At 42.4% G+C, this 27,495-nt stretch overlaps 1 protein-coding gene across 1 annotated transcript in view; it reads left to right on the forward strand.

Moving 5' to 3' along the window:
* MEI1 (meiotic double-stranded break formation protein 1) overlaps positions 1-27,495 on the forward strand; it is a gene marked incomplete at both ends in the record, with an annotated part of 68,364 nt that overhangs the window by 27,225 nt on the left and 13,644 nt on the right. Inside the window, 6 exons of the mRNA XM_079714426.1 lie at positions 534-631; positions 3,565-3,733; positions 8,820-8,967; positions 14,917-15,192; positions 19,470-19,635; positions 20,751-20,855. Coding sequence (XP_079570552.1) covers positions 534-631; positions 3,565-3,733; positions 8,820-8,967; positions 14,917-15,192; positions 19,470-19,635; positions 20,751-20,855 — 962 coding nt within the window. The remainder of the gene's footprint in view (positions 1-533; positions 632-3,564; positions 3,734-8,819; positions 8,968-14,916; positions 15,193-19,469; positions 19,636-20,750; positions 20,856-27,495) is intronic.

Below are 27,495 nucleotides of genomic sequence, written 5' to 3' on the forward strand. Positions count from 1 at the left end.
CGTTGCTGCGCGCGGGCTTTCTCTAGTTGCGGCGAGTGGGGGCTACTCTTCGTTGCGGTGCGCAGGTTTTTCATGCGGTGGCTTCTCTTGTTGCGGAGCACGGGCTCTAGGTGCGTGGGCTTCACTAGTTGTGGCGCACGGGCTTAGTTGCTCCATGGCATGTGCGATCTTCCCAGACCAGGACTTAAACCTGTGTCCCCTGCATTGGCAGGCGGATTCTTAACCACTGCACCACCAGGGAAGCCCTATATGTTTTATTAAATTGGAGCTTAGTAGCCCTCCTTGATTTATTTTTTTCAGGAAATTTTTAGTGAATGCCTATATGGGCCAAGTGCCTAAGTTACATCTGTGGGCAGCAGGTTCCATATTTACTTTTCACAACTACCTCCAGACCTTCTCTACCAGGGCCATGGTTAGAATTTCACTGGGCTCTGGCACAAAGCAGTGGTGCCCCAGTACACGGCAGGGATAATGCTGTCCCAGCCAAAGTAGCAATGTCCTCTCTTGTTCTGTCTTCCTCTTCTCCCACTAAGTCACTCAGCCCTAAACCAGGTGTGTTCCAGTTTCCTCTACTACATGTGCATCAACCTCCTCTCAGCTCCAGAGAAGACAGGACCACCTTCCCAAGAAGGTAAGATGCTGTAGTTTGACCACTCATGAGGTCTGTGGTGGTCTTTTAGAGTCTGGATACCTTGCTGATTGTCTGGGTAGTGAGTCAGTACAGTAATAAGAAACCTTTGCTTGAAGCTACCCAGAGGAACCATGGAATCATGGAATGATGGAACTGTAGGCTGCTTCCTAGGGAGGTGGGATAATAAGTAAATCAGAAAACAGTGGAATCCAAGCCTCTGGGACCTTTAGACCTTAAGGGTTGAGAAGGACCCTAAAGCTCAACAAGTTCAGTTCCTCCCATGACCAACTTCTCTGCATTGTCCCTCATACCAGGCCTCTTGCTCTCTGCCTGTTACCTCCAGAGATCTTTGCTCAAAATATCTTTTATTTTAAAACCTAATATGAGATTTTCCTAGTCTGTGTTTTCATGCAGAAGTGTATTTGTTGTAGAAATGGGGAAATGGCGAGTACTCCAGAATGTTAAAGTTAGAAGGTACTTTATTTATTTATTTTTGGCTGTGTTGGGTCTTCGTTTGTGTGCAAGGGCTTTCTCTAGTTGTGGCAAGTGGGGGACACTCTTCATTGTGGTGCACGGGCCTCTCACTATCGCAGCCTCTCTTGTTGCGGAGCACAGGCTCCAGATGTGCAGGCTCAGTAGTTGTGGCTCACGGGCCTAGTTGCTCTGCGGCATGTGGGATCTTCCCAGTCCAGGGCTCGAACCCGTGTCCCCTGCATCGGCAGGCACATTCTCTACCACTGTGCCACCAGGGAAGCCCTGCTCAAAATATCTTGAACAGCCTGTTTCATTTCTTCGTTCCTTCATTCAAGAAATATTTCTTGAGCATCTACTATGTGCCAGACTCTATTCAAGGAGCTGGTAATAGGGATACAAAGTCCTGTTCTAATGGAGTGGGAGAGGCAGGCAATAAACACATAGATATAATGTCAGGGGTGGATGGGTGCTATGAAAAAAAATAAAGCTAGGTGAAGGGATAGGCGGTGATGGAAGGAGGAGGTACACGTTAGATAGGGTTTTCATGAGGAGGTGAGGAGGTGGCATGTTGGCGGAGGTCTGAGTGAGGTCAAGGAGTCCCATGCACCATCTAGGATGGTGGAGCAGCAGATGCAGGGCTGAGAGCTGGAGGTTTTCCCTTTTGCTGGTATTAGTCGAGCTTCTGCAGCATGTCGGGAGGCCTAAGTGCAGCTGCGGATACGGTGATAATTACGATATGGTCTCTGCCCTAAGGAGTTCCTCTATCCTAGATGTCTCCCTCTTGCTATAACATAAAACAGTTTAATCATTGTTTTATTCATTCATTCAACAAATATCGTGCCTTCTTTGTGGGTGACATTTGCTGCTGGCTGTGTTTCCTCTTTTTACATTTATGAAGATGTTGTCTTCTCCCTACAGACTTCCCAAACCGCTCTGTTTCCTTTGTCTTTCTCAGACACTGTTCTGAGAGAGACAGAGCACAGGTGAGCATCTTCATTCCTTCTAGCACGGTGTGGCTCCTGGTTCTCTCACTGTACCAGCCACTCCTCTCTGCTCGGGGTCCAGCTCTCTGCCTCCTGTTCAGGTGTGGTCTGGCCTGCACAGAGAATGACATGATGACTTCCGCCATGGTGGCAGCCGCATCACAACAGCCTCTAGTGTTCACCAGCACCAGCCCCTGCTGCAGGCAGCTCCCTCTCTTGTTGGAATAGGAGGGGCCCCACATGTCTGCCCCCTCAGACCCTGAGATCTTGTCATATCTCAGAGCACCAGGAAGAGCAGCGACCTTACTTACATGCAGACTGCTTCTTTCTTTATATATGGATGTGTGAGGCTCAAGGATATTAGTTTTGTTATTATCACAATGGTCATAGTGTGCTTTGGTGGAAAAGGCCCTAAGCTTAGAATTAGGAAACCTGACCTGACTCTGCTAGCACATCGCAGTGGGACATCCACTTGGCCGTAGGCCCACTGCACTGGCAGGATGGACCCTTTCATTTGACCTCTAACTTGGCCCCCTGCTTTCAGTCTCTCATCCTCCAACCAGTCTTCGCCGACTGCTAGAGGATCTATCCTTAACATCTCAACTACCCTGGGCTTTAGCCATTGTCTCCAAACATCAGTCTGTGGGGCATTGTCCGACAGTGATGGAGTTTTCTCTGGTCTATGGTGAAATTTGGAAAATAAGGGTAATGTAGTGAATTTTCCATAAAGGTGAGTTTATTCAAAATTTAAGCTCTGAGGTCCTTTTCTTTCATATTCTTTTGGTATTCAAATGTTCTTTCTTTTAAGAAACAAGTTTCATAAGAAACTTAGGAATCCATTCTCAGGATAAAATCCATATCCTCTACTCATCATTCAAGGTCTTTCACAGTCTAGCTACAAATTACATCACACAGTCCCAAACCCCTAACACGCCACATCTATTCACTGATGGGCCAGTCACACTGAACTCCTTGCTGCCCCTTATACACGACTTCCTCTTATGCCTCCAGGCTGCTGAACTCCTTGCTTCCTGGCTCAGGGAGTCTCTTCCCTCCTTTCTCTGCCTGTTTTCTCTTCACCCTCCACAGTTCCCTCCTCTTTGAGCTTGCCCTCCCCATCGCAGGTGGCTTGAGTCACTCTCTCTTCCATGCTTGAACATGGCACTGATCACATGTCCTGTAATTATCTGTCTCATTATCTGTTTTTTTCCCACCAGCTGCCAGCTACTGGAGGTAGGGCCCATGTCTCACAGCCTGGCCTAGAGTAGCCAATCAAGTGAATGAATGTATCTGTGTCCTTCCACATGCTACCTTTAGTCTCTCCTGGTAGAGAGGAAGAAGAGACTGATTTCCTTTTATCCGGCATGTATCCTTGCTGCCCTGTGCAGTACTCTGTATGTAGTAGACACCCATGTGCTCATTACCTGCTCTCCCGTGTCCTTTGTGTGATTTTTCTCCTGCTTGTTCCCTCCCCAGAACTCTCTGCAGTGTCTGAGCTTCTGCAGCATGGGCTGCCCCAGATAAGCAGCAGGAGCCCTGAAAGCCTAGCTTTCCTGTCGGATTGCCAGTCTGTGGAGGGAGCCACTCGCCAGAGACAGTACTGCATCTTGCTCCTCTTCTACCTGGCCTACATTCACGAGGACAGGTCAGTGCTCAGAGCTGGTGGCTGACAGTTGGTTCTGGAACCTACATCTTTAGCCAAGTTCAGTTGAATAAATGTTTACAGAGGCATCCTCTCCAAGCCTGGTGCTGGGCACTGGGGACACAGAGATAAGTGAGAAATGGCTTATATTCCTCAGGGGCTCACATTTTGGAGAGGGGGTTAAGACAGGTGGGTAGTCTGTCTAGAGACAGAGTCCTAGAATGCTAATGAGAGTTCCTTGATATCCCTGAGGGTGTTGTTCATGCACCAAAAAAATGTCAGTGGCTTACTTTGGTTTTAAGAATTACTATACAATTTTTTAAAATTTAAAATCAAAAGACTATTTTCTGTTAAGCTTTTAAAAAAATAATTTATTGAGGTAAAATTTACATAATTAAATTAACCATTTTAAAGTGAACAATTCAGTGGCATTTAATATATTCACAGTGTTGTGCAACCACCATCTCTATCTAGTTCCAAAATATTTCCGTCACTCCAAAGTAAAACCTCTTATCCATTAAGCAGTCACTACCCATTCCTTTTTCTGCTCAGCTCCTGGCAACCAACAGTCTGTGTTCTGTCTCTATGGATTTATCTATTCTGAACATTTCCTATAGATGTGGTCATAGACTGTGTGACCTTTTGCACCTGGCTTCTTCCACTTAGCACAGTGTTTTCAAGATTCATCCAGTGAGCATGATGTCTGTAGCATGCATTGGTACTTTATTCTTTTTTTATGGCTGAATAATATACCGTTGTATATATACACCACAATTTGTTTATTCCTTCATCCATGGCTGGACATTTGGGCTGTTTCCACCTTTTGGCTATTGTGAATAGTAATGCTGTGAATATGTGTATACATGTATTTGTTTGAGTACTTGTTTTTCTCTTCCTTTTCTGTATATACTAGGTGTAGAATTGAGGAGTCATATGGCAATACAATGTTTAACGTTTTGAGGAACTTCCAAATTGTCTTCCAGAGTAGCTGCAATCCTACCAGCAATATTTGAGGGTTCCAGTTTCTCCATATCCTTGTTAACACTTGTCCATCTTTTTGATTATAGCCAGCCTAGCGGTTATGAAGTGGTTTTTGCATTGTGGTTTTGATTAGCATTTCCCTAATGACTAATGATTTTGAACATCTTTTCATGTGCTTCTTGGCCATTTGTACGCCTTCTTTGGAGAAATTCAGATCTTTGACCCATTTTTTTTTTTTTTTTTTTTGCGGTACACAGGCCTCTCACCGCTGTGGCCTCTCCCATTGCGGAGCACAGGCTCCGGACGCGCAGGCCCAGCGGCCATGGCTCACGGACCCAGCCGCTCCGCGGCATGTGGGATATTCCCGGACTGGGGCACGAACCCGTGTCCCCTGCATTGGCAGGCGGACTCTCAACCACTGCGCCACCAGGGAAGCCCCGACCCATTTTTTTAACTGAGTTGTAAGAGTTCTTTATATGTTCTAGATACAAGTCCCTTATTAGATATATGATTTGCAATTTTTTTCTCCCGTTCAGTTAGTTGTCTTTTAACTTTCTTGATGGTATCCTTTGAAGCACAGAGTTTTAAATTTTTATTAAATCTAATTTTAAAAATTTGGGGGGAGATGAAATATGTCTGTTTTTTCTGTTGTCATTTATGCTTTTGGTGTTGATTCTAAGAAACCATTTTCTAACCCAAAGTCATGAAGATTTACTCCTATATTTTCTTCTATAGATATTTTCTTTCACAATTTAAGCTCTTACATATAGGTTTATGATCCATTTTGATTTAACTTTTACGATGGTGTGAGGTAGGGGTCCAACTTCTTTTTTTTGCATGTGGCTTATACAGATGTTCTAGCGCCACTTGTTGAAAAGATTATTTTTCCCCCTTTGAATTGTCTTGACACCCTCACTGAACATCACTTAACCCATGTGATAGTTTTAAAGTTTTTTCTGGACTTCCCTGGTAGCACAGTGGTTAAGAACTTGCCTGCCAATGCAGGGGACACAGGTTCGAGCCCTGGTCCGGAGAGCAACTAAGCCCATGCGCCACAACTACTGAGTCTGAGCTCTAGAGCCCGTGAGCCACAACTGCTGAGCCTGCGCGCCACAACTACTGAAGCCCGCACATCTAGGGCCCCTGCTCCGCAGCAAGAGAAGCCACCACAATGAGAAGCCCATGCACCGTGATGAAGAGTAGCCCCCACTCTCCACCACTAGAGAAAGCCCCTGCACAGCAACGAAGACCCAACGCAGCCAAAAATAAATAAATAAATAAATAAATGTGTGTGTATATATATATATATATATATATATATATATATATATATATATATATATAAAGTTTTTTTCTTATTTTAAAACTCGTGCTTATTGTAAAAACTCAAGAAAAATGATTGGCTATAACGTTAAAATAGTTCCCCATACACCTGCCAGAGTTAACTACTATTAGGTACCCTCCATGAACTCTTCTGTGTGTTAAAAAACACAAATATAGGGACTTCCCTGGTGGCACAGTGGTAAGAATCCACCTGCCAGTGAGGGGGGACGCGGGTTCGAGCCCCGGTCCGGGAAGATCCCTCATGCCGCGGAGCAACCGAGCCTGTGCGCCACAGCTACCGAGCCTGTGCTCTAGAGCCTGCGAGCCACAGCTACTGAAGTCCGCGTGCCTAGAGCTCGTGCCCTGCAACAAGAGAAGCCACTGCAATGAGAAGCCCGCGCATCCCAACGAAGAGTAGCCCCCGCTCGCCACAACTAGAGAAAGCAACGAAGACCCAACGGAGCCAAAAATAATAATAAAACAAAACAAAACAAAACAAACACAAATATACTTTTTTTTTTTAATATACAGAATGGGATATAATACAAGGTCTTCAACTTGCTTTATAACTTAACAGTATATCTTGGACATCTTTCCATGCTACTACATGTATTAACAGGTCTACCTTATTCTTTTGGTAGCATAATATTTATATTATGGCTATTATCCATTTTCTTTTTAGTTTTTAAATAAACATTTTATTTTGGAGTAATTTTAGATTTACAGAAAAGTTACTCTTCACCCATTTTCTCCTAATACATAACTATGGTACATTTATCAAACTAAGACAGTAACATTGGCACATTACTATTTTTTCCAATGTTTTAAATTGTAAAATAAACATAAAATTTACCATCTTAACTATTTTTACTGTACAGTTCAGTAGTATTAAATACATTCATAATGTGCTACCATTACCACTATCGGTCTCCAGCACTCTTTTCATTTTGCAAAACTGAGACTCTATACCCATTAAACAGTAAGTCCATTCCCCCCTGCCCCCAGCCCCTGAAACCACCATTTTACTTTCTGTTCCTATGATTTTGACTATGCTAAGTACTAATTATAGTGGAATCATACAGTATTTGTCTTTTTGTGACTGGCTTATTTCACTTAGCATAATGTCTTAAGGTTCATCCAAGCTGTAGCATATGTCATAATTTCCCTCCTTTTTTGCACCGAATAATATTCCATTGTATATGTATATACCACATTTTGCTTATCCATTCATCTGTCGATAGAGACTTGGGTTGCTTCCTTTTATTATATATTGTCAATAATGCTGCTGTGAACATAGGTATACAAATATCTCCCTGAGTCCCTGCTTTCGATTATTTTGAGTATATACCCAGAAGTGGACTTGCTAGATCATCTGGTCGTTCTATTTTTAATTTTTTGAGGAGATATCATACTGTTTTCCACAGTGGCTGTACCATTTTACAGTCCCACCAGCAGTGCACAAGGGTTCCAATTTCTCCACATCCTCTCCAATACTTATTTTTGTTTTTGTTTTTGTTTTGATAGTAGCCATCCTAATGGATGTGAGGTTGTTATCTCGTAGTTTTGATTTGCGTTTCCCTAATGATTAGTGATGTTGAGCATCTTTTCATGTGCTTATTGGCCATTTGTATATCTTCTTTGGAGAAATGTCTATTCAAATCTTTTGCTCATTTTTTAATCAGATTGTTTGAACTTTTTTGTTGTTGAGTTTTAGGAGTTCTCTATGTATTCTGGATACTAATTCCTTATTAGATATATGATTTGCAAATAATTTCTCCCATTCTGTGGGTTGCCTTTTACTCTGTTGGTAGTCTTTTGATGCACAAAAATTTTAAACTTTCATAAAGTCCAATTGTTTATTTTTTCTTTTATTGCCTATGCCGTTGGTGTCATAACCAAGGATTCATTGCCAAATTCAATGTCAAGAAAGTTTTGCCTTACGTTTTTTTCTAAAAATTTTATAGTTTTAGGTCTTAAGTGTGGATCCATTTGGGTTAATTTTTTTTAATATCGTGTTAGGTGAGAGTCTAACTTCATTCTGTTGCGTGTGGAAATCTGGTTTTCCCAGCACCATTTGTTGAAAAGACTGTCCTTTCCCCATTGAATGGTCTTGGCACCCTTGTTGAAAATCATTTGTTGATATATGTGAAGGTACAATACTATTAACTAAGCTTTATTCAGATTTCACCAATTTTTCCTCTATTGTTCCTTTTCTGTTCTAGGACACAATCCAGGATACTGCATTGCATTTAGTATTACCTATTTAAAAATGTTTAATTTTGGGGGGTCTTAATCTGATAGGTGAGACATAGGGTAGAAAATTTAAAAGATATAAAAGGGTATATAGTGAAGTCAGTTTCCTCCTCATCCCCATCTCCCTTGCATGTACAAGTATAGGTGTCTCCCTCCCCCAGAAAGTAGCCCGTTGAACACACAAATGTTTAATGATAAATACGAGAAGCGTGGACTGACTGCCAAAGCAGGGCCTCCTGAACCCCAGAAGCAGCATCCTTCTCTTTTAACACTGCCAGTCCAGCTGCCTGATGCTTTACCTTCTAGGTGTGATTGAGGAGTCTCTGACCTCTAATAGAGCCTTGCACAAAGCATAGAACTATGTGCTATGCATGTGTGACGATGCTTTGTTAAATATATACAACACACCCTTTGTGCAAGGTGTCATTAGATTGTGGACATGCTGGGACAGAAGGACAGTGGCTGAGGGGGGATGTGGCAGGGCAGGACAAACATTTCTGCCTTTTTCACTCAGACTCTCCTTGGTTGACAGGTTTGTCTCAGAGGCGGAGTTATTCGTGGCTGTGCGAAGCTTCCTCCTGTCTCTGCAGGACCAGGGTGAATGCCCTCCACTGGTGGTCTTCAGAGCTTCCATCTATCTACTTGCAATCTGCCAGGACAAAGACTGTGTGCTAGATGAGGTATGGACCAAAGTGCCTGGGGCTTTTCTTCCTCCTCCTGCACCTCTTTATATCATGGTTCCTTGGGAGACTATGATGATGTATATATAGAGAAGGTGGGTGGCAGAGAGAGAGAGTGTGTGTTGGGGGAGTGGGGGAAGATAGAGTGCTGATATATACATAGCCCTTGTAACTTAGCCAGTTCTCTCAACAGTACTGGGAGGCAGAGATTATTATTTCCATTTTATAGATAAGAAAATCAAGACTTAGGTTAAAGTATTGATAACTTTTGCTAGGTCACACAGTTAATTGATGGCGTAACCAGGACTCCAGCTCAGACTTGACCAACTCCCAAGGCTCTTTTCTTAGTACCACCTCTGGTTTATGCAGGAGGAAAGAGGTGTGAGGTGTCTCCAGGTAACAGTTTATCGAACAAAGTGTGTTGCCGGCACCCAGATCATTGTTAACCAGGCTGGTCTTGGATTGCTTTGAAGATGGTTATATGTTACAAGTTTTCTCTCTCTAGCTTCTTTATAAACTCTCAGGGGTGGAGGACTATGTCTGATTCATCACTGGATCTGTCACCTTTTCTACTGAAAATTGCTTTTATTCCTTAGATGTGGACTCTTCAACCTCAAATTAAGGATTCTCTTCCTTCAATGACTATTAATTTTGCCTTTTTAAAAAATTACTATTGGGGCAAATGTGACATGAGCAGACCTGGTCTAATTTGCATGGAATCAGGAAGGTATAGTAGAAGTGCAAGTGTTCTCAAGTAAGACAGATGTAGGTATATAATGTCCTATTGTCTCTCTTTTTGTGGTATTAGCAGCCATTGGTGATCATCCCCTAGATCCTTTAATTCATTAGGGATTGCAAAATATAATATCCTAATTCTGTCATTCTCTCTTTGTTTATTAACTGGACTATTTGTATAAAAAGAAACTTCTCTCACCAACTATTCAGTTACTCTGAATGGTAGATTGTATAGGAAGCATAGGGTGAATGTTTGATTCTTTCCCTTTAATTACCAGTTTTCAAAAAAAATGAGTTGGTTGCCTAGCACTCGCTAAAAGTGACCAAAGAGATTTTTTTAGTATCATTATGAGCTCATCGATTTAAAAATATTTGATGGTTTCAATCCACTATATTATCCTTTTGAGGATCAAGTCGTCCTATCTTTGGCCAGTGGGAGCCTATTCAAGGTTGCTCCTAAGTCCTTTTGATACAACCTTAGTAATCTTTGACAGAGTTTGAGTTTTCTTTTCTTTTTTTAAAATAAATTTATTTATTTATTATTTTCATTTTTGGCTGCTGCACGCGGACTTTCTCTAGTTGTGGCGAACGGGGGCTACTCTCCATCGCGGTGCATGGGCTTCTCGTTGTGGTGCCCGGGCTTCTTGTTGCGGTGCGCGGGCTTCTCGTTGCGGTGCTTCTCTTGTTGCCGAGCATGGCCTCTAGGTGCGCTGGCTTCAGTAGTTGTGGCATGTGGGCTCTGGAGTGCAGGCTCAGTAGTTGTGGTGCACAGGCTTAGTTGCTCCACAGCATGTGGGATCTTCCCGGACCAGGGCTCGAACCCGTGTCCCCTGCATTGGCAGGCGGATTCTTAACCGCTGCACCACCAGGGAAGCCTGAGTTTGAGTTTTCTAGTATCACAAGATGCTTCAGGCGTTCCTGCTTTCCCATCCTGTCTTGATTCTACCCAGTTAGGCTTTCACTCTTACCATATCTCTAAAAATGCACTTGTCAAAGTCACCAATAACATACATGGCTAAAGCCAGTAGTCAGTATTTTAGTCATCATCTTACTTGACCTATCAACAGCATCTCTTTTCTTTGAAACACTGCTTTTACTTGGCATCTAGAATACCGGGTATTCCTAGTTTTCCTCCTACTTCTCTGGCAGTTATGTCTCAGTGTATTTTGCTGATTCTCTTTTATCGCCTTGACCTCTGAATGTTGTGGTACCTTAGGGCTCAGTCTGTGACTGCTTTTATTTTTTCTCTAAACTTACTGCTTTGATGATCTCATACAGTCTCATGGTTTAATTCATGGCTGGATTAAACAAGATCACTCTGGCCACTAGGACAATATAGCAGAGGAGTACAAGGGTGAGGGTGCAGAAACCAGTTAGGAGGCTACAGCAATAATGTAGGCAAGAGATAGTGGAGTAGGTGGTGAAAATCTTCAGCTTCTGGGTATATTTTGAAGTTGGTGCCATAGGATCTCTTGATGGACCAGTGTGAAGTATGAGAATAAGAGAAAATAAAAGGATGTTTTCAAAGATTTTGGTTCTCATGAGGGTCAAAGAATTGTTGGATTGAAATACTAGAGGGAGTGAGCTGGAAAGATAGGAGGGGTGGTAGTAAAATGGGATGCTTGAAATTGGGATTATTTGGGAGGGTGCAGTTCTTCGTAATGACAAGGTCCAGATACTTGACCGTGGGAATGAATGGCTGAGGCAGGTAGAGGAGATTAGAAGGAGGAAGTAAGAGAATTTAGAGGCCAAGGTTTTCAAACTAAGGAAGTGGGAGTGAAAATAGCCTCCCTTGAGAGACTGTAGGCAAAAGAGGCTTTTGGCAGAGAATCAAAGCAGCAAGGTGAAGGGAATATTCAAAGAGGTACAGGACAAAGGGAATTTGCTGATAACTGTGAGTGAGTTCTAGAGGGCACGTGGAAGGGTTGTGGAGCTGTGTAAGAGTGGGAGATGGGATTTAAAGAGGGCATGTCCTGAGCCATATGGGGGTGACCTGAAATTTCTGGGCTTTCTGAGGTGACTGATGTAAACGGGGGAAAAGGACAGAATAGGAATAGTCCTGATGGCTTCAAGACTAATAATCATGGCAAGATTGGTTCTTGGGGGCCCTCTCTTCCCATCTACCAGTGGGTGTGGAGACTTAGAAGGTAGTTTATGGAGGAGCTCCAGATTTCCCCTCTTAGGTGTGAATCCATAAATGATATATAACATTGTTTTGCATTTTAAAAATTCTTATATAAATATATAAATGGCAATATACAGTCACAACTTGTTTTTTTACTTCATTTTTGTTTTTCTATTTTTATTTATCCAGGTTTTTAAAAAATTGTGGTAAAATACACAAACATAAAATTTACTATCTTAACCATTTTTAGTGTACAGTAATGGTATTATGTACATTAATATTGTTGTGCAGCCATCTCACCACCATCTATCTCCAGAAATCTTTTCATCTTGCAAAACTGAAACTCTATACCCATTAAACAATAACTCCCCTATGTGCATTGACCACTTATCATGTGCCAGGTGCCAGGTGCCATGTGGGTCCCTGTCAGGCTTGAGGTGAATCAAACAAACTCCCTGCCCTCAGGGAGCACCAGTTTGGCAAGAGAGACAAAAGGATCTCCTACAAGGCAGGGAACAGCTGCAGTGCTTCCTGGAGCTGGAGGACCATTGAGAGCTACGAAAGCACAAGGGGCAAGAGGTTGTGTCCGATTGTGGCATCAGAGAGGCTTCGTGGAGGAGATGGAGGTAGTGAAGGGAGAACTTTCAGGCTGAGAGTAGAGCAAGATTTAAGATACAGAAGTGGGGAGTTACCCAGTCTATCCATTCAAGGAAGGAAGGCTAGTTTAGTGTAGCTTGGCTAGGTCATGTGGGAGAAAGAGTGGAAAGAAGCTGGGAGGTAGACCTAAGTCTTTAATAACATGCTCGAAAAGGAAATTAAGAAAACAGTTCCATTTACAGTAGCATTAAGAAATTAAATATGTAGGAATAAATTTAACAAAAGAAGTGCAAGGACTTGATCACTGAAACTCACAAAACATTATTGAAAGAATTTAAAGAATACATAACTAAATAGAAAGACAACCTGTGTTCACGAATCAGAAGACTTAATAGCCAGTTATAAGATAAATAAATGCTGGGGATGTAATGTACAGCATGATGACTACAGCTAACAATGTTGTTTTGTATATTTGAAAGTTGCTAAGAAGGTAGATCTTAAAAGTTTTCATCACAAGGAAAAAACTTTTGTAATTATGTGAGGTGATGGATGTTGAGTAAACTTATTGTGGTAGTCATTTCACAATATATACATTTATCAGATCATTATGTTATACTCCTTAAACTTATACAATGTTATACATCAATTATATCTCCATAAAATTAGGAAAAAAGAAGACAATAGTGTTCAAATGGCAGTACTCCCCAAATTGATCTATAGATTCCACATAATCTTGATCAAAATCCCTGTTGCCTTCTCTTTTTTTTTTTAAGATTTAATTTTTTAATTTTTGGCTGCGTTGGGTCTTTGTTGCTGCGCACAGGACTTCTCTAGTTGCAGCAGGCGGATTCTCATCCACTGCGCCACCAGGAGAGTCCCTGCCTTCTCTTTTTTTGTCCAGAAATAGACAAGTTGATCCTAAAATTTATATGGAAATGCAAGGGACCCCAAATAGCCAAAACAATCTTGAAAAAGAAGCACAAGGGCTTTCCTCGTGGCGCAGTGGTTAAGAATCCGCCTGCCAATGCAGGGGTCACGGGTTCGAGCCCTGGTCCAGGAAGATCCCACATGCCACAGAGCATCTAAGCCTGTGCGCCATAACTACTGATCCTGCACTCTAGAGCCTGTGCACCACAACTACTGAGCCTGCGTGCCACAACTGCTGAAGCCCACACAGCTAGAGCCCATGCTCCGTAACAAGAGAAGCCACTGCAGTGAGAATCCCGTGCACCGCAACGAAGAGTAGCCCCCACTTGCTGCAACTAGAGAAAGCCAGCGTGCAGCAACGAAGAGCCAACACAGCCAAAAAAATTAATAAATTAAAAAAAGCACAAGGTTGGAGGACTCACACTTCTTAATTTAAACTTACTACAAAAATAGAGTAATCAAGACAGTGTGGTTCTGGTATATGTCTAGGATAGACAACCAGATCAATGGAATAGAACTAAGAGTCCAAAAATAAACCCTTTTTTTTTTTTTTTTTTTTTGCGGTACGCGGGCCTCTCACTGTTGTGGCCTCTCCCGTTGCGGAGCACAGGCTCCGGATGCGCAGGCTCAGTGGCCATGGCTCACGGGCCCAGCTGCTCCGCGGCATGTGGGACCTTCCCGGACTGGGGCACAGGTGGACTCTCAACCACTGCGCCACCAGGGAAGCCCAAACCCATATATTTTTAAAAGGATGCCAAGACAATTCAGTGGGGAAAGAATAGCCTTTTTAATAAATGATGTTGGGACAGCTGGATATCCACAAGCAACAGAATGAAGTTGGACCCTTACCTCATACCATACACAAAAAATAAATCAAAATAGATCAAAGACCCAAATGAAGAGTGAAAACTATAAACTATAAAATTCTTAGAATAACATGTTAAGGAATTTGAGCTTTGTAATATGTACAATGGGAAGAGATAGGTTTTTGAGGGTTAATAAATGATTCAGAACACCTGCCCTTTGCTTTCTCTGTGCCAGGCCCTATGCCAAGTGCACAGATTAATCTGCCACAGTCCCTGCCCTCAAACATCTCAAGTCTAGTGTGGGAAGTAGACAAGTACACGCTGACAATTATGATACACTGTGGTATCATTATAGAGCTGGGTTTCTCAGCCATGGCACTAGTAACATTTTGCTCAGTATAACTCGTTTCTGTGGGAGGCTGTCCTGTGAATTATAGGGTATTTAGTGGGATCCTGCTCTCTCCTACTGGATGCCAGTAGCACTCTCCCAATCAAGACAATCAAAAATGTCTGTAAACATTTAAAAATGTCCCCTGAGGATCAAAATCACCCCCAGTTGAGGACCACTGTTATAAGGTAAGCACAGTGAGGTTTTCTTTTCTCTAGAGGGTGCTGGGATGAGCCAGTGTAGATATCCTGGAGCACTGAGAAGCCAGTACATTTTTCCCAGTTATGTCTTGGCTGTCTGTGTTTGTTGGGGATTGGGGTCTCTTGAGTCCTCTGCAAGGTGTATTTAGCCCCTTTCTTCTTTGCCTCCAGGCTGTGGTTGGCGCCATCAGAAAATTACTAGAGGGCATCCCGGACCTGCACCTAGTCTACACCCACCACCCCCTCCTGCTCAGGTTATTCCTGTTGTATCCAGAGCTGATGAGTAGGTTTGGGCACCGTGTCCTGGAACTTTGGTTCTCCTGGGAAGAGAGCATCTGTGAGGAGCTGGATGATGTCGCCTCTGCTGGGCAGCCCACCCTTCCTGCCAGCTTAGCAGCCCTGTTTCATGTGCTCAGAAGCAGCCCCAGCACCCTGCTCATTTTGCTAGTAGGTGACCACTTGCTCATTTCTACATTCAGAGATGGTGGGCCCTCTCTCTCTGGGAGCTGGTTTATTGAGGTCAGGAGGCACCTGCAGCTGCTTCTGCCTGCCTCTGCACTTATCACTGTTTCCATGTGAGTAGGAGGTGCTTTCGGCTGGCAGGTGCCTGGTTTCTGTAAGTCTATACCCTTTCTTAAGTCTGATGGAGGTCTGCTCACTGAGAGATATGTGCCTCTCTAATCCCCAGGGGATATACCTATGAAATGCTGACCTCAGTCACCATTTCCTGTCGCCTCTCTGTCTTCTCTTAAGCATATTCTGTTAACAAGGGTTTGATGTCATAGGGGACCCCTGGGGCACGTAGATGAAGATGTCTGATAGCAGAGGGACTCAGCCTCTTTTCTACCATAACTCTCAGGATAATGTTACATGTGCAACACCCTCCCTTAGCCATACCCAGAATTTTTTTGTCATGAGTTTATTGCATATTCGAATGCTTTTTTTATGAAGTAAGACATTCCTATAATTTCTATCAGGTACATCAGTTAGATAAGTAGGCTGCCTGCTGTCTGCAGTTTCTAACACACTGACTTTAATTCCATCTTTTTTCCCTCATTATTATAGAGATGACTGCTATAATTTATATATATATTTTAAAAAGGAAATTATTTACACATTTGACAATTTGTATTTAGTGACCAGTTACTAGTTTAAGGTCCCAAACTGAGCGCACTAGCATATGAGACACTCTTTTTAGAACCCCTGCCTTCAATGCCAGTTCACTTACTTGGCCCCCCACCCCTTAGTCCTGGAAGAATGACATAGCCCTTTAGAGAAGAGTGGGTGTTCCTTTGATATTCTTATCATCAACAAACATGATTCCCTGACTTTATTGGAGTGACTGTGGTGGAAATAACACCTGCATATTATATATCTCACATCCTTAGGTACCTACATCTGTCTGTATTCACATTCTCATGTACACACTCCCCACTCAGACTTAAATCTTCACCTTCTTCCCTGAGATCTGTCGTCTTGTGAAATCACACACGTGTTGGCTTGATAGGGGCCACATTCATGCTTTGGCTCAAATTCTTCCTTGGAGGAGGAAGAAAAGAGAAGAAGGAACGGGTTAAAAATAAACCATTAGTGCATAGGGAAAGAAGAAAAGATGGGATGCCAGGCAGAGTAGCAATGGACAGAGCTAAGATACTGGATTTTCTTTGCCAGGTAATGTATTCAGGGTCAATTCCTCACACATAACAGGTACTTATAAATCTTTGCTGACCTGTTGAGTTAGGGGTCTGGACAGATCTAAGTCTCTCAAAAAAGAAAAATTCAGATCTTCTGAGAAAGGTACTAATCATGATATCTTATTTTTTTCTTTTTAAACAGACGAAGAAATAGGTTTAGAGAGATTTGTCCAAGGTCACAAGAGCTGAGATTAAAACCCAGATTTTGACTCCCTAATGTTCTTTCCAGTAAACTCAGCTAAATTCAGTGTTTCATCTAATGGGAGAGCTGTTTGTTTGAGCACTAGGGATATAGGGATGAATTTCACCTAGTCCCTGCCCCATGGGCCAGTGAGGGACTCAGACACAACAAACCACTAACAACTGGAAGATGAAGGCTTCTCTGAGCTTCGGTTTCCTCACATGCATAAGGGAGATAACATGGGGATAAATGAAAGAATATATAGGAACACTTGTGATATGCTATACACGGTAGACTATCATTCACTGATTATTGACTGACTCTGAACCAGATAAAGAATGTTAATCTCACAGAGGCTTATTGAATTGCCAAGGTCATATAGCTAATAAAGATCATGACCATGGCTGGAGCCTAAATTAGTGAGTTTTTAACTAAATTAGATCCTAGAAACATCAGTGGTAAGAAAAAATAGCAAGGAACAGCTTTGTTGTTTGTTCATGTATATATAATTCCTACCATTTCTCCCCAGCTTCTAGCTGCAGGAGAGGGAAGAGTCTAAAAATATGTGTTGGTACCAATTTCTGTTTTTGATATGTGTAATAACAGGTGAAAACAAAGCTGTTAATTGCCACTCTTATCAATGGGTGGTCTTTCATGTAGGTTGTTTATATGTAAAAAACAGAAGCTCTGTTTGTTCCCTGCTTGACCACATCCCTCTGGTCGGTCCAGTCACAGAGAGTTCTGGACAGCTCTGGACAAGAGAGACTTCGGAGTGGGCCATGCTCCACCCAGAGCCTTCCCAATGACCCATATGGTGGGGTGCACTCCTTCCCCTGGCATTCAGCATGGCTGCCAAATGCTAAGTAGCCCCCTTCCTTTTGCACTGTTAACATTTACTAACTCAGGTTTCTAAGGGACCAGCTTTGGCAGTCAGGCAGCCAGTGGGAAGGAGCAGGAGTGGGAAACTGGTTTGGCCTTGGGCCCTGTGACCTTGGGCAAATCACACCTCATCTGGGCTTTAGCCTCATACTCTGTAAAGTAAAAAAGGTTGGTGGAAATGAACCTCTAGCCCTCTCGTTCTGAGATCCTCTCCTTCCAGAGATGTTTTCTCAGTCCCTACAAGGTGACAAAAATGAAGCCAATCTCATCCCTGCCCTTCATTAAATCACAGTGTAGTAGAATTTACAATGCCACTGCTTTCTTGATAGGCAAACTACTTAATCTGTCCCAGTTTGCTCATTTGAAAAATCGGGATGCACCTACCTGGAAGAGTTATCATGAAGATACAGATAAGGTATAAGCAAACATATAACTATAGTTTAAACACAGCACAGTACCTGACATTATCAGGCCCTAATTGAGTGATTGCTATTGATAATGTCAACAAAAATTAATAGTCAATCTAAGAAAGAAATGGAAAATTTTATTTGAGCCAACCTGAGGATTATAACCCAGGAGACAGTCTTTCAGAAAGCTCTGAGGGAAATTCCCTGGCAGTCCAGTGGTTAGGACTCTGTGCTTCCACTGCAGGGGGAAAGGGTTCGATCCCTAGTTGGGGAACTAAGGTCCTGCAAGCTACGTGGTGTGGCAAAAAGAAAAGGAAAGCTCTGAGGACTGTTCTGCCTGTAAGAGGTCAAAGCACAGTGATATAAGTTTTTGAGACAAATGGTTAAATGATGTGTTATTGACAGTTTACACAATCCAGATCTCCATGTACAAAGCAAGTAGTGGGTCACAGGTCATCGTGGCTCCTTACAAGATTAGGAAGGAAATTATCCCCTAGGGAGTTGTGCAGTTGTGACCCTTGATGAGATTAAGAAAGAATGTTGTCTCCTAAGGAAGTCTGGTTAATGCAGATGCACAGTATACGCCAAAGGGGAGGGAGGAGGCCCAAACAAGTAGAAAAAAAATTTTGTTAATTTTTCTAATCTTGCCATAAAATATGAATTATTTCATCAATATTATAGTTGTTTCTCTGGCAGCTGTGGAGGTTTTTAAAGATCCAGGCCCAGACACCCCTGTGCTACCCAGTGATCAGCCCATCTGGATTTGTCTGGCCAGTTGCCCTGTAATCATGTCTCTCTGTGTGTCAGAAGCTGTCTTCCCCGGAAAGGGAGTCTGTGTGTAACCTTGGTTTCATGACACCCAGCCCTAACTGGCCTGTCCAATGGAATTGGCTTGTTTGAGCTGGAAAGTGCCAGGAGCTATCAGTAGGATAGCCTCTGGTGTGGCTTCTGCTGGCTTTGCCTTTAACATGTACTCATTAAAATAACTCTGAAAGCAAATAAAAAGCAATGTTCTTTCCCACCTTCTGAAACCAAGGCCTGTACACCTTGGGGCAGAAATAGCCAGATGCCATGGCAGAGACAGGGCCTGATCTGGTCCTTGCTTCCCTTCCTGTACCCTGAATCTGTCCTAACCCATCCTCTGCCTGCCCTGTGACATCTCCATCCCCCATCCCCTTCTCCCTTAAGGCACACTCAGGTCCCCTGTTCTGAAATAACCTCTTCTTGACCCTGTAATTCCATTTACAAGAGAGAGGCATCCCGGAAAGTAGAAAGAGCTTTGGGCTTGGAGTTAGGAGACCCGTATTCAAATCCTAATTGTGCCACTTACTAGCTTACATGAACTTTGGTACATCATATAACCTCTCTGAGCCTTCATTTTCTCCTATTTAGGATAGACTTATTTGACAGGATGATGCATGGTAGGTGCTGAGTGAGTGCTTCTTTCCCCAGGTTCTGTGACACCATCATTTGGGGCCCTTCCCCAGCTCCTCTTTTATTGACTGTCCACCTGTCCCTAAGCATAATGCCCTCTGAGCTCTGGCTTCCTTCTCTCCTGCTCAGGACCTCATCTATTCCAGTCCAGTGGACACAGCCCGCAAGGTACTGATCGTCCTGAGGACCTTTTTGAGGAGGAATGAGGATGTCCAAGTGGGTGGTCTCATCCGAGGCCACTTCCTGCTGATCCTACAGCATCTGCTGGTGGAACATGGGTCCTCCCCATCACAAGGTCAGTCTGCAGCTGCTGGGGGCATGTATTGACCTGAAGGTCAGACAGAAGTGGCATCTCTGCCCTGATGAGGTCTGCTCTAGGAGAGAGAATCAGAGTTTTCCATGCAAAAGAAAAGTCAGAACAGTGGGGCATCAAACTAGACTTTATCTCCTTCCTCTCATTGGAGAGTGGGTGCTCAACATATTTGGTTTGTGTGTGTGGTTTGAGTGTGCTTATGTTTAATGTCTGCATGGGTGAGAGTGTTTGATGTATGCATGCATGTCCCCACCCTGCCCAGCATGTGCTCGGAGCTGTTTGTCACAGGAATGGCAGCCTCCAGTTGGGAAGAAAAAAGGGGTAAATATTGGGGAGGTCAGGGAGGCAGCAGCAGCCAGCAGGGGCTGGGAAGGGGGTAGATCTGTGATGTATTGGAAGCTCCTGGTGAGATCCAAAAGGATGGTTTCTAAATCTGGAATGGGACTCCCTGGAGTCAAGGAAGCTTGATATTTGGTACAGTATGAAGACACTGAAAGACTGGGATTGGTCTGTTTATGCTTAGAAAGTTGAAGTTTTAAATTTCAAAGCAATTAAGAGGAAGTAGCTAGAGAGCTGTGACTCACTTGGTTCAGTTCTGATTGAGGACAGCGGTTTGGAGGTATGTTTAAGGGTATCTAGAAGAGCTGAGTCTTTCTTTTTCAGGGAAGGACAAGCCACAACTGACTAATAATAGTGTTTAAGAGCCATGAGATTTCTTGGAAGCACATAGTGGAATGACTCTGAGCACTGGGTTGAGATTTGGGTTCAAGTCCTGGCCCTGGCCCTGCCGCTGTGGGGCCTTGGAGATGTCACTCAGCCTCTCTGGGCCTCAGTTTTCTTAACTGCAAAATAGGAATAACAATCCCTACTTCACATGATTTTTAGGATGATTAAGTGAAATAATGAATTCCTGGTACCCAACCCAGAGCTGGCACTCAGTACGTCAGTTTCCCCTCTTCTAGATGAAGAAGGAAAAAGACAGGAAATAGGGGTAAATCCCAACAAACTATTTACTGCTGGTGGGTCATGGGTGCCTGTCTGACCTTAGGCTGATCTGATGGTCAATCCCCCTGACCAGCTCTCCTTGTTTCTCACAGCCTCGGGGAACCTGCCTTTGCTGCTGAGCCTCCTCTCCTTAGTGCAGCTGAGGAACGAGTCAGAGCAAGAACTGGACAGCATGGCCATGAAGCTCCTTCACCAAGGTGCTCTGGCTGCTTGGGACAGTGCCTGAGGGCCTGGGGCTTGGCGTGCTGTGGGTGTGCTCTCAGTGGTGCTGGCCTTGTTCCTTTCTTCCACCCTTTCATCTTTTTGGAAGAAGCTAGTGGGTCAGTCTACTCCTGTGGGCTTGTTGTTTTTTTTCTTTTTGGAGGAGAGAGAGGTTTATTGCAGGGCCGTGCAAGGAGAACGGGGACTCATGCCCCCAGACCCTGAACTCCCCGAAGGGTTTCAGCAAAGCATTTTTAAAGGCAAGGTGAGGGAGGAGGGTTGCAGGGTATGCAATCAGCTCGTGCACAGTTCCTTGATTGGTTGATCTCCTGTGAGCTTCTTGATAAAGGACCTTACAGATCTTTCTCTGCTCATTCTCTGGGAATGTTTGGGAAAAAAAAAAAAATCACTGTGACAAGCTCCAGAATCAGGAATGCCTAGGTTTGTTCTCAGCTTAGTCACTAATTATGCAACCTTGGGCAGTCACCTAGCCTCTATGAGCCTTTGGTTCCTCATAGGTAAAATAATAGTGCATACCTGATTTAGGGTTGATACAAAAATAACCGTAGATGTAGAATGCCACAGGATGCTTGGCACAGAGTAGGCCTTCATTGGGTACAATCCATGTATCTTCATTTTTCCTGGCACAAGCTCAGTTTTCCACTTCACCCCACAGCTGACTCAGGACCTGATGATCCAGTCACAGTTCTCTAGGCCTCTTTTCTACCCATACTTCAAACCTCTCAGGACCTTTTATTGCTCATTAATGCGGTCACTAGTTCATAGGCAGTACCCTCAGGAAGATTTGTTGAGGCAAGGTTGAAATTAATAGGAGAAATGGTGTGTCTTCAGGACCTGTGGACTGTCAGGTCCTCTGGCCACAGGTGAGGATCGTTTTTTTCCCTGCCTGGAGTCCAAGGCTCCTCATGAGAAGATCAGTGTCCAGCTCAAAAAGAGCCTCCAGGCCTGACCTGGAGCTAGTCATCGCCTGCCTATCTTATCAGGTTAAGGGTGATGCTCAGCTGGGAGGGAGGTCTGTGTGTGACAAAAACAGCCATCAAAAGGGCCTCTAGGGAATGGACTTGAGGACACAGGGAGGGGGAAGGGTAAGCTGGGACGAAGTGAGAGAGTGGCATGGACATATATACATTACCAAATGTAAAATAGATAGCTAGTAGGAAGCAGCCTCATAGCACAGGGAGATCAGCTTGGTGCTTTGTGACCACCTAGAGGGGTGGGATAGGGAGGGTGGGAGGAAGATGCAAGAGGGAGGAGATATGGGGATATATGTATATGTATAGCTGATTCACTTTGTTATAAAGCAGAAACTAACACACCATTGTAAAGAATTATACTCCAGTAAAGATGTTTAAAAAAAAAAAGCAGTAATCTACTAAAAAAGAAAAAGGGCCTCTAGGGAATTCCCTGGTTGTCCAGTGGTTAGGGCTCTGCACTTCCATTGCAGGGGGCATGGGTTTGACCCCTGGTTGGGGAGCTAAGATCCCACAAGCCATACAGTGTGGCCAAATAAATAAATAGAAAGGGCCTCTAACAGGGAGAAATAACACGCTGAAACATACACATGAAATGAATATACATTTACGTATAACCCTTGAGTACTTTTATTTGAGAGCATTGAGGGTAGAGGACTGTAGTTCATGGATGAGGGTATGGTTGGGGGGCCTGCTTGTCTGGTTGACCACAAGCCAAGTAAAGTCAAGTGTGCTGTGGCTGCCAAAAAAGTGAATGGTGGGGAAGACAGCAGAAGCAAGAAGAACTACATTCCTGCAGCCTGTGGATCAAAAACATTCACAGAAAAATAGACAAGATGAAAAGGCCGAGGGCTATGTACCAGATGAAGGAACAAGATAAAACCCCAGAAAAACAACTAAATGAAGTGGAGATAGGCACCCTTCCAGAAAAAGAATTCAGAATAATGATAGTGAAGATGATCCAGGACCTCAGAAAAAGAATGGAGGCAAAGGTCGAAAAGATGGAAGAAATGTTTAACAAAGACCTAGAAGAATTAAAGAACAAACAAACAGAGATGAACAATACAATAACTGAAATGAAAACTACACTAGAAGGAATCAATAGCAGAATAACTGAGGCAGAAGAACCGATAAGTGACTTGGAAAACAGAATGGTGGAATTCACTGCCAGGGAACAGAATAAAGAAAAAAGAATGAAAAGAAATGAAGACAGCCTAAGAGACCTCTGGGACAACATTAAATGCAACAACATTTGCATTATAGGGGTCCCAGAAGGAGAAGAGAGAGAGGAAGGACCCGAGAAAATATTTGAAGAGATTATAGTCAAAAACTTCCCTAACATGGGAGAGGAAATAGCCACCCAAGTCCAGGAAGCACAGAGAGTCCCATACAGCATAAACCCAAGGAGAAACACGCCAAGAAACATAGTAATCAAATTGGCAAAAATTAAAGACAAAGAAAACTTACTGAAAGCAGCAAGGGAAAAATGACAAATAACATACAAGGGAACTCCCATAAGGTTAACAGCTGATTTCTCAGCAGAAACTCTACAAGCCAGAAGGGAGTGGCATGATATACTTAATAAAGTGATGAAAGGGAAGAACCTAAAAACAAGATTACTCTACCCGGCAAGGATCTCATTCAGATTTGATGGAGAAATCAAAAGCTTTACAGACAAGCCAAAGCTAAGAGAATTCAGCACCACCCAACCAGCTCTACAACAAATGCTAAAGGAACTTCTCTAACTGGGAAACACAAGAGAAGAAAAGGACCTACAAAAACAAACCCAAAACAATTAAGAAAATAGTCATAGGAACATACATATTGATAATTACCTTAAACGTTAATGGATTAAATACTCCAAGCAAAAGACACAGGCTTGCTGAATGGATACAAAAACAAGACCCATATATATGCTGTCTACAAGAGACCCACTTCAGACCTAGGGACACATATAGACTGAAAGTGAGGGGATGGAAAAAGATATTCCATGCAAATGGAAATCAAAAGAAAGCTGGAGTAGCAATACTCATATCAGATAAAATAGACTTTAAAATAAAGAATGTTACAAGAGACAAGGAAGGACACTACTAATGATCAAGGGATCAATCCAAGAAGAAGATATAACAATTACATATGCACCCAACATAGGAGCACTTCGATACATAGGACAACTACTAACAGCTATAAAAGAGGAAATTAACCGTAACACAATAATAGTGGGGGACTTTAACACCTCACACCAATGGACGGATCATCCAAAATGAAAATAAATAAGGAAACAGAAGCTTTAAATGACACAATAGACCAGATAGATTTAATTGATATTTATAGGACATTCCATCCCAAAACAGCAGATTACACTTTCTTCTCAAGTGCACATGGAACACTCTCCAGGATAGATCACATATGGGGTCACAAATCAAGCCTCAGTAAATTTAAGAAAAGTGAACTCATATCAAGCATCTTTTCTGACCACAACGCTATGAGATTAGAAATCAGTTACAGGGAAAAAAACATAAAAAACACAAACACATGGAGGCTAGACAATATGTTACTAAATAACGAAGAGATCACTGAAGATATCAAAGAGGAAATCAAAAAATACCTAGAGACAAATGACAGTGAAAACACTACAATCCAAAACCTATGGGATGCAGCAAAAGCAGTTCTAAGAGGGAAGTTTATAGCGAAAGAAGAACAAACAAAACCCAAAGTTAGCAGAAGGAAAGAAATCATAAAGATCAGAGCAGAAATAAATGAAATAGAAACAAAGAAAACAATAGCAAAGATCAATAAAACTAAAAGCTGGTTCTTTGAGAAGATAAACAAAATTGATAAACCATTAGCCAGACTCATCAAGAAAAAGACGGAGAAGACTCAAATCAATAAAATTAGAAATGAAAAAGGAGAAGTTACAACAGACACCGCAGGATACAAAGCATCCTAAGAGACTACTACAAGCAACTCTATGCCAATAAAATGGACAACCTGGAAGAATTGGACAAATTCTCAGAAAGGTATAACCTTGCAAGACTGAACCAGGAAGAAATAGAAAATATGAACAGACCAATCACAAGTAATGAAATTGAAACTGTGATTAAAAATCTTCCAACAAACAAAAGTCCAGGACCAGATGGCTTCACAGGTGAATTATATCAACCATTTAGAGAAGAGCTAACACCCATCCTTCTCAAACCCTTCCAAACAATTGCAGAGGAAGGAACACTCCCAAACTCATTCTATGAGGCCACCATCACCCTGATACCAAAACCAAACAAAGATACTACAAAAAAAGAAAATTACAGACCAACATCACTGATGAATATAGATGCAAAAATCCTCAACAAAATACTAGCAAACAGAATCCAACAACACATTAAAAGGATCATAAACCATGATCAAGCGGGATTTATCCCAGGGATGCAAGGATTCTTCAGTATATGCAAATCAATCAATGTGATACACCATATTCACAAATTGAAGAATAAAAACCATATGATCATCTCAGTAGATGCAGAAAAAGCTTTTGACAAAATTCAACACCATTTATGAAAAAACTCTCCAGAAAGTGGGCATAGAGGGAACCTACCTCAACATAATAAAGGCCATATACGACAAACCCACAGCAAACATCAGTCTCAATGGTGAAAAACTGAAAGCATTTCCTCTAAGATCAGGAAGAAAACAAGGATGTCCACTCTCACCACTATTATTCAACATAGTTTTGGAAGTCCTAGCCACAGCAATCAGAGAAGAAAAAGAAATAAAAGGAATACAAATTGGAAAAGAAGAAGTAAAACTGTCGCTGTTTGCAGATGACATGATACTGTACATAGAGAATCCTAAAAATGCCACCAGAAAACTACTAGAGCTAATCAATGAATTTGGTAAAGTTGCAGGATACAAAATTAATGCACAGAAATCTCTTACATTCCTATACACTAATGATGAAAAATCTGAAAGAGAAATTAAGGAAACACTCCCATTTACCATTGCAACAAAAAGAATAAAATACCTAGGAATAAACCTACCTAGGGAGACAAAAGACCTGTATGCAGAAAACTATAAGACACTGATGAAAGAAATTAAAGATGATACCAACAGATGGAGAGATACACCATGTTCTTGGATTGGAAGAATCAATATTGTGAAAATGACTATACTACCCAAAGCAATCTACAGATTCAATGCAATCCCTATCAAATTACTAATGGCATTTTTTACATAACTAGAAGAAAAAATCTTAAAATTGGTATGGAGACACAAAAGACACCGAATAGCCAAAGCAGTCTTGAGGGGAAAAAAATGGAGCTGGAGGAATCAGACTCCCTGACTTCAGACTGTACTACAAAGCTACAGTAATCAAGACAATATGGTACTGGCACAAAAACAGAAACAGATCAATGGAACAAGATAGAAACCCCAGAGATAAACCCACGCACCTATGGTCAACTAATCTATGACAAAGGAGGCAAGGATATACAATGGAGAGAAGACAGTCTCTTCAGTAAGTGGTGCTAGGAAAACTGGACAGCTACATGTAAAAGAATGAAATTAGAACACTCCCTAACACCATACACAAAAATAAACTCAAAATGGATTCGAGACCTAAGGTAAGACCGGACACTATGAAACTCTTAGAGGAAAACATAGGAAGAACACTCTTTGACATAAATCACAGCAAGATCTTTTTGATCCACCTCCTACAGCAATGGAAATAAAAACAAAAATAAGCAAATGGGACCTAATGAAACTTCAAAGCTTTTGCACAGCAAAGAAAACCATAAACAAGACGAAAAGACAACCCTCAGAATGGGAGAAAATATTTGGAAGTGAATCAACAGACAAAGGATTAATCTCCAAAATATATAAACAGCTCATGCAGCTCAATATTAAAGAAACAAACAACCCAATCCAAAAATGGGCAGAAGACCTAAATAGACATTTCTCCAAAGAAGACCTACAGATGGCCAAGAGGCACATGAAAAGCTGCTCAACATCACTAATTATTAGAGAAATGCAAATCAAAACTACAATGAGGTATCACCTCACACCAGTTAGAATGGGCATCCTCAGAAAGTCTACAAACAACAAATGCTGGAGAGGGTGTGGAGAAAAGGGAACCCTCTTGCACTGTTGGTGGGAATGTAAATTGATAAAGCCACTGTGGAGAACAGTATGGAGGTTCCTTAAAAAACTAAAAATAGAACTACCATATGATCCAGCAATCCCACTACTGGGCATATACCCAGAGAAAACCATAATTCAAAAAGACACATGCACCCCAATGTTCATTGCAGTAGTATTTACAATAGCCAGGTCATGGAAGCACCCTAAATGCCCATCAACAGACGAATGGATAAAGAAGTTGTGGTACATATATACAATGGAATATTACTCAGCCATAAAATGGAACGAAATTGGGTCATTTGTTGAGACATGGTTGGATCTAGAGACTGTCATACAGAGTGAAGTAAGTCAGAAAGAGGAAAACAAATATCGTATATTAACGCTTGTATGTAGAACCTAGAAAAATGGTACAGATGAACCGGTTTGCAGGGCAGAAGTTGAGACACAGATGTAGAGAACAAACATATGGACACCAAGGGGGGAAAGCCGCGGAGGGGTGGGAATGGTGGTG

This window comes from Hyperoodon ampullatus (assembly GCF_949752795.1).
Source record: "Hyperoodon ampullatus genome assembly, chromosome: 11".
Lineage (NCBI taxonomy): Eukaryota > Metazoa > Chordata > Mammalia > Artiodactyla > Ziphiidae > Hyperoodon > Hyperoodon ampullatus.